Raw genomic sequence first — 7,295 nt, forward strand, 5'->3', positions numbered from 1 at the left:
CGCCTCCTGGGTTCAGGCAATTCTCCTGCCTCAGCCTCCTGAGTAGCTGGGATTACAGGCACGCGCCACCATGCCCAGCTAATTTTTTGTATTTTTAGTAGAGACGGGGTTTCACCTTGTTGACCAGGATGGTCTCGATCTCTTGACCTCGTGATCCACCCGCCTCGGCCTCCCAAAGTGCTGGGATTACAGGCTTGAGCCACCGCGCCCGGCCTGGCTAATTTTTTTATCTTTTTTTTTGCGGGGGGCTGGGGGGTGTTGCAGCTGTTTTTTATTCAGTAACTCCATGGCGCGCCGCTTGTACAGGGCAAAGGCACACACCTCCCGGATCATGTCCCGCACGGACTTGGTGTGTTTGATCAGATGCCCACGATGGCGGCTGTGCCTGGGCTTGTTCACGTTCTTGGTTACCTTGTGGCCCTTGTCGAGGTCCACGGCAAAAGGATACCGAAGAGCCATGGCTGCTGCTCTCCAATGGCGACCGTTGTGGAAGGAATTTTTGTATCTTTTGCAGAGACAATGTGTCACCCTCTTTCCCAAGCTGGTCTCAAACTCCTGAACTCAAGCAATTAACCTGCCTTGGCCTCCCAAAGTTCTGGGATTACAGGCGAGAGCCACTGCATTCAGCCTTCTTTACTATCTTTAGGAGTTGTTTTCACAGTTTTCTAGGACAGTCATCTGGTAGCTTTGTTTGGGGAGTGAAAAAAAAAAAAGAATTATGGCCACATTCTAATTGAGGGCATAAAAATTAAGAGATAAACAGTATAGACAGATATGAAATGATGTTATAGCTATGCCAGCATGCTAAGCCAGGTGTATTTCACAGGGGTACGGGTTAATTCTAAAACTGCTGTACGTGTGTATGGGGATTGACATAACGAGTAAATGGATGCAAGTGGTGGGAGCTCAGTTTCTTACTCTAGAAGGAGAAGAAAAGTTAAGGATAAGTGGGATTGCAGGAACAAACCATATGGTAGTGGATTAGAATCAAAGATTGGTGTGAACTTGTGTTTAGCTAAATGGAGATACAAATGGATAGGTATAGAAATAATTATAGATAGGTGTGGGTACATACATGTGTTAGCATAATTAAACATTTTTTCTAGCTCTGCTGAACAGGAGTAGAATAGAAAGGGATATGCCCCACATCCAGATTTTGCTTTTAATGCCATTCTCCAATTAAAGGAACCAGTTATTCCTGGAGAAAGGGCTGCTTCTAGGATGAAACCAAATATACAGAAATGAGCCTGAACATCAGTGTGCCTTAAAGTAAGGGGGTGCTTAAAGAAGCCCATAATGATGGGGTAGAGGGACACAAAAGCTAGCCTGAAAGAGCTCCCAGTGGTCAAAGCTGGAATAGTTTGAGGAAAAAAATAACATGGTATTGAATTACCAAAATGTAAAATATTTATGTCTCTATACCAATATGTAAATATGTGGTTTAATGAAGAGAATGGTGACAAGCCTCTCTTAGAAAAGAATTTCAAGGGCCGGGCGCGGTGGCTCAGCCTGTAATCCCAGCACTTTGGGAGGCCGAGGCGGGTGGATCACGAGGTCAAGAGCTCGAGACCATCCTGGTCAACATGGTGAAACCCCGTCTCTACTAAAACTACAAAAAATGAGCTGGGCATGGTGGCGCGTGCCTGTAATCCCAGCTACTCAGGAGGCTGAGGCAGGAGAATTGCCTGAACCCAGGAGGCGGAGGTTGCGGTGAGCCGAGATCGTGCCATTGCACTCCAGCCTGGGTAACGAGCGAAACTCCGTCTCAAAAAAAAAAAAAAAGAAAAGAAAAAGAAAAGAGAATTTCAAATAATTTATGTAAATGTTCTCCCCATTTTTCAAACAAGTGAGCCTGAACAATGGGCATTCTGTAAATAATATACACAGAGGATACCCCAACTGGCTCTGTGGAAACATGTATAAAAGATACCTCACCCTTCTGCAAGGTCTGAGAAAGGGAAACACTGAATTTTATTAGGAAAATAAGGCTATTGCTACTAGAATTTTTTGACATTTGTGAAGAATCAGACTGGAGGGGTATTGTTTTGAACTATGAATTAGCAAATGAATTTGAGTCTGCTCTGTTGTGAAAGTTGATAATACTTAACCCGACTGGATTGTCCCTGGCAGAATATTTCCTGGAAGACTGCATTCAGATGACCCACTTTGTTCCTCCACCAAAAGACAAGAAGAAGAAGGATAAGGATGATGATGGTGGTGAGGATGATGATGTAAGTGAATTTCATGAAGAATTTCCACTGTGGGCAAATTGTCAATGCAGAGAAAAAAAAAAATGAGTTAATAAAACATGCAATGTATAAAAATAACATTACAGAAAACTTTTTTACAAACTAACTATAATGTCTGCATTTGGATTCACGGATGTATGTTACTGCAAAAAATTCCAGGTTCAGTGACAGGCTGTTTTCTGTCATGAGTTAAATTGTTTCTGCCATGTAAAGGTCAAAAGAAAACAAGGAAAGAATAAGATATTTAAAGGCCAGGCATGGTTAGAGACAATGCCGTTGTGTAAGGTTTTGCTACAAAGCGTTTTCAGTAAGCACTAGCACCTGGGAAACTGATAGGCAGAATTCTGTGCCCCACCCTAGATCTGATGAATCAGAATCTACATTTTAACAAAATCCCCAGGCGATCCTTACATACAATAAAGTTTAAGAAACAGCAGCTAAGCCAGGCATGGCTCCCACCTGTAATCCCAGCACTTTGGGAGACCAAGGTAGGTGTATCATGTGATCAGGAGTTCAAGACCAGCCTGGCCAAGATGGTGAAACCCCCTTCTCTACTAAATATATACAAAAATTAGCCGGGCAATGTGGTAGTTGCCTGTAATCCCAGCTACTTGGGAGGCCGAGGCAGGAGAATTGCTTGAACCCAGGAGTTGGAGGTTGTAGTGAGCTGAGATTGCGCTGCTGTGCTGCAGCCTGGGCTGCAGAGTAAGACTTGGTCCCAAAAAAAAGAAACAGCAGCTATAGCTTTACTATAAGAGACTGTGGAGATGACATTATCAGGTAGAGTATTAAATGAGGGAGCAATGAGGGATTTCCTAGGAGAAACAGGAAAGAAAAGACTGACTTTCTAGTGCTTGAGAGTTGACATATGATAGTGTGAAAAAGGATTGTTTACCTGGAAATATAGACTGTGACAGCCAGCAATGCAGAATTTGCTAGAAAACCTAAGATATCTTTTTAATCAAAAGATCTGAAGATGTAAATGAACAGTGAATTAGAAAATTTTAGCAGGATAAAGACCAATTATAACAACTTGATTCTAATATAAACTTTCTGGAAACTGCCACGTTATTTCAGAAAGAGAAATATAGTTAGTAGAATGCATCATGAGAGGTTTCAGAGTCAAATTTAAAAGTTTGTGCATGAGCTTTAGTCCTGTCCTGTGAGAAATAGTAGTTAGTAGAAAAATTCAGTATATTGATGTAAGCGCTACATTTTTTGGAAATTAAATTTCTTCTGTATACTGTAGTGTGTGAGTGGTCAACTAGAATGACATTATGAGTCATTTAAATATGAAGAACAAATCTAGAAGACTTACCTCATGAGCTGTAGTAACTGAGACAATCCAAAATATGTGTTTCTATTTTTTACAGGCAAATTGCAACTTGATCTGTGGTGATGAATATGGTCCAGAAACAAGGTTGAGCATGTCTCAATTGAATGAAAAGGAAACTCCTTTTGAACTAATTGAATCTCTACTTAAGTACATTGAAACCCTTAATGTTCCTGGAGCTGTGTTGGTGTTTTTGCCTGGCTGGAATTTGATTTATACTATGCAGAAGCATTTGGAAATGAATCCACATTTTGGTATGAGTCTTTGAATTCTCACATATTTGAGAGTGAAAATGAATGTTTTTCTAGTGCCTCAGCCAGAATGTGAAAAAGGAACAGAAAATTTTGTATTGTCTCTACTTTTGAATAAGAATATGTATAATAGACAGATGTTTTAAACCAGCTCCTATTTTTAGTCCCTAATTGTTCTGTATTATTATAGGAAGCCATCGGTATCAGATTTTACCACTGCATTCTCAGATTCCTCGAGAGGAACAGCGCAAAGTGTTTGATCCAGTACCAGTTGGAGTAACCAAGGTAAATATTAAACTTTACAGTGGCGGGATTGGAAGTGATGTAGTTATTAAACAAATGTTACAGGCCTTAAAAGAGCTCCCCCAAAAATTGTAAGCCAAAGTGAGGAATAATAAAGTCTTCACTTTCTGAGCTTAGTAGATTGTTCATTAATCAGCCAATGGGCAAGTGATGATTTTTTAGGGCTTCTGTAATTTACTTGTCATTTGTTACATACATACATATATAAGCAAATCAGCCATGACAAGTACATAAGAATATTTCCTGGAGTGTAATTTTTCTTTTTTTACAGGTTATTTTGTCTACAAATATTGCTGAAACAAGCATTACCATAAATGATGTTGTCTATGTCATTGACTCCTGCAAGTAAGTTACCAAGAAATCTATTTGCCTGTTCCAGTGTTATCAACTAGAAACGTCTTACCTGTTAACAGAATCGAAAACACCTTATGTAAACTCCTGTGTTCTTGTATCTCCAGAATTATTATGCCTCTATATAGGGTTATAGATAATTGATAATTATGAGTAATTATTTGTGTTGATTACTGCAAATCAGTTATGGTAGAAAGCAACAAAGCTCGAAACTAACTGATTGCTTCTCATTGCTCTTGTCTGTCTGCTGGTGTTTCGCTCATTTCCTATTGGGTGTTTCCATTGATCACTGCCATAGTGTAGCATGTGTTTGGTGAATAATGATAACCAGTGTTTAGCACATGACAAATATCCCACCTTGAAGGACACTCCTTTAAGGATTAAAATTCTCATTTTGGTATGAGATGAACTTGGAAAATATACCAGGAGATATTACGTGTAGATACAGGAATTACGTGGTAATTTGATACTTTGGACAAAAAAGGACAAAAAAGTTGAAACTTCGTTATATTTGGCCAACTTGTGCTCCATGTCTTCTCCATATAAACCTTTAGCCTGTCCTGACAATGAAAACAATTTGCTGCCAATGTCCATTTTAGGAAATGATGAATAGCATTCTGTGCCAATCTCAGTAGTTCAGTGACTGCAGTCTCTTTATGTAATATTGAAGGAATCTGAGGTTGCTTGGGGGTTCAGAAGGACCACACAGGCATCACTAAATATAGATATCCTAAAAGTTAGTTACACTTAACTTTGAAATAGAGATGGCCTGAATAATTACCTCTTTCGTTATGTGCCATATTCCATTGAAATGCTTTGCACTTGTTAATGTTTACCAAATACAAATTCTATAAGGTAGGTAATGGTATGCTCATTATCAGATGAGGCATGGAAAGTTGAGCCAAGGCAGTTCAGCTGGTAAGTGGCATGTGGATGTTACATTGCCTTTTAGTAGGTTAGAAGTGTGCAAATTGCTGATTCTTACTTGTGCCATTCATGAATAGGTATCACAAGTATATATGGCTTTCACTACATAGTGGAAAGCATTTGCTGTTTAGTGGATATATAATAGTTATTGGTGATACATATGAGTCTTAGCGTTAACCACTTTTTCTCATGTAGGCAGAAAGTGAAACTCTTCACTGCTCACAACAATATGACCAACTATGCTACAGTATGGGCATCAAAAACAAACCTTGAGCAGCGGAAAGGGCGAGCTGGCCGAGTACGGCCTGGATTCTGCTTTCACCTCTGCAGCCGAGCTCGTTTTGAGAGGTAAAACCAATTCTTGGCATTTAGTAAGGAATTTTTGTTCTGTTCTCTTAGGGAGACCTGCCAGTTTAAGCTGGCTGATGTAAATCTTCCCAGTCATGTTGGGATCAGGTATATATGTTCCTTAAAAATCTTCATTTATAGAGAATAAGCCTGAATTAGAAATAGAGAGACCTAGATTTTAATATTACTTGTGCCTGATACATTGCATAACACTAAGTAGTTACTCCTTAGGGGCCTGCATTTCCCCCATTCTATAAAATGTTAGATTACTTAGACTCTTATTACCTCAGATGTAAAAGGAATATGGTAAATAATGCCTAACCCATATGATTGGTATCAAAGAATTAAATGAGTTAGTAGTGTAGAATACTTTGAACATTGGGACATCATGATCTCCCAATAAACATTTCCTATTGTTAATTTATACAGGTCATGTCTGTTTTCTGAAATGCTTGGGACCAGAAGTGGTTTTAAGATTTTTGATTGTTTTTTTAATACTTGCATTGAATTTACCAGTTGGGCATTCCAAATCTGAAAATAGGAAATCCAAAATGCCTTAATGAGCATTTCTTTTAAGTGTCATGTCAGCACTTAAAAAGTTTTAGATTTAGTTAGATCATAAGAGCCTTTCTAGCAGCACTAAAATTCAGCTAGGAAGATGGGGAGGTTGTAGAGAAACGTTAGTATGAGTTATCCTGCCAAAAGTCTTACTGTTGTTTTTTAACCCATGTTTGTCAACAGGCAAGGCCTGTAGAGACCATGGGTAGGGCTAATAACATTAGAGATTTTGTATAATTTTTTCATTTTTCTTCATTTCTCAGCTGAAAAGGCCATCGATCTATGATTACAAGTCAGAAACCATTATGCAACCAGGTTAAATTTTGTCAACAGTGTGTATAGTGAATGATAAAAGGTTCAGTGGTAATTGTAAAATAAAAGAATGAGGAAAGGGCAGCTCTATATCCCTGGTGACCTTGCTACAAAGAGTTTATTAAACTAACATCTGGATGGTTATTACATGCTTATTTTCTCTTAGGCTTGAAACCCACATGACACCAGAGATGTTCCGCACACCATTACATGAAATTGCTCTTAGCATAAAACTTCTGCGTCTAGGAGGAATTGGCCAGTTTCTGGCCAAAGCAATTGAACCTCCCCCTTTGGATGCTGTCATCGAAGCAGAACATACTCTTAGAGGTACTTAGAAATACAAACCTACTTAATACAAATATTAATCATATTATCTGTCTTATCCTGGCAGGTAACACTTAAGAAATGAATCAAGATTAATATGTAGTGTAGTCAGCAAGACTATGATAATAATTGTAAGGCTTCCAGTCTTACCTTAGGTTCTTAGTGTAGTCACTATTCTGATGAGCAATGAGGTTGGGGAGAAAGGGACAATGTGAGTCTTACTTAAAAAAAAAAAATTTTTTTTTAAGGGATGATATCTCTTAACTACGTACTAAAGATCAGAACGTGACTTGAACTCATGATACCCACCTTTTTTTTTTTTTTTTTTTTTTTTTTTTT

At 38.7% G+C, this 7,295-nt stretch overlaps 1 protein-coding gene across 1 annotated transcript in view; it reads left to right on the top strand.

Annotated features, from left to right (window-relative positions):
• Positions 1–7,295, top strand: part of DHX9 (DExH-box helicase 9) — a 49,060-nt gene that overhangs the window by 32,720 nt on the left and 9,045 nt on the right. Inside the window, exons 16-21 of the mRNA XM_017524499.2 lie at positions 2,131–2,231; positions 3,623–3,836; positions 4,024–4,118; positions 4,408–4,481; positions 5,610–5,762; positions 6,799–6,964. Of these exons, the coding sequence (XP_017379988.2) occupies positions 2,131–2,231; positions 3,623–3,836; positions 4,024–4,118; positions 4,408–4,481; positions 5,610–5,762; positions 6,799–6,964 (803 nt within the window). The remainder of the gene's footprint in view (positions 1–2,130; positions 2,232–3,622; positions 3,837–4,023; positions 4,119–4,407; positions 4,482–5,609; positions 5,763–6,798; positions 6,965–7,295) is intronic.

The sequence above is a fragment of the Cebus imitator genome, unplaced genomic scaffold (assembly GCF_001604975.1).
Source record: "Cebus imitator isolate Cc_AM_T3 unplaced genomic scaffold, Cebus_imitator-1.0 Scaffold33, whole genome shotgun sequence".
NCBI lineage: Eukaryota > Metazoa > Chordata > Mammalia > Primates > Cebidae > Cebus > Cebus imitator.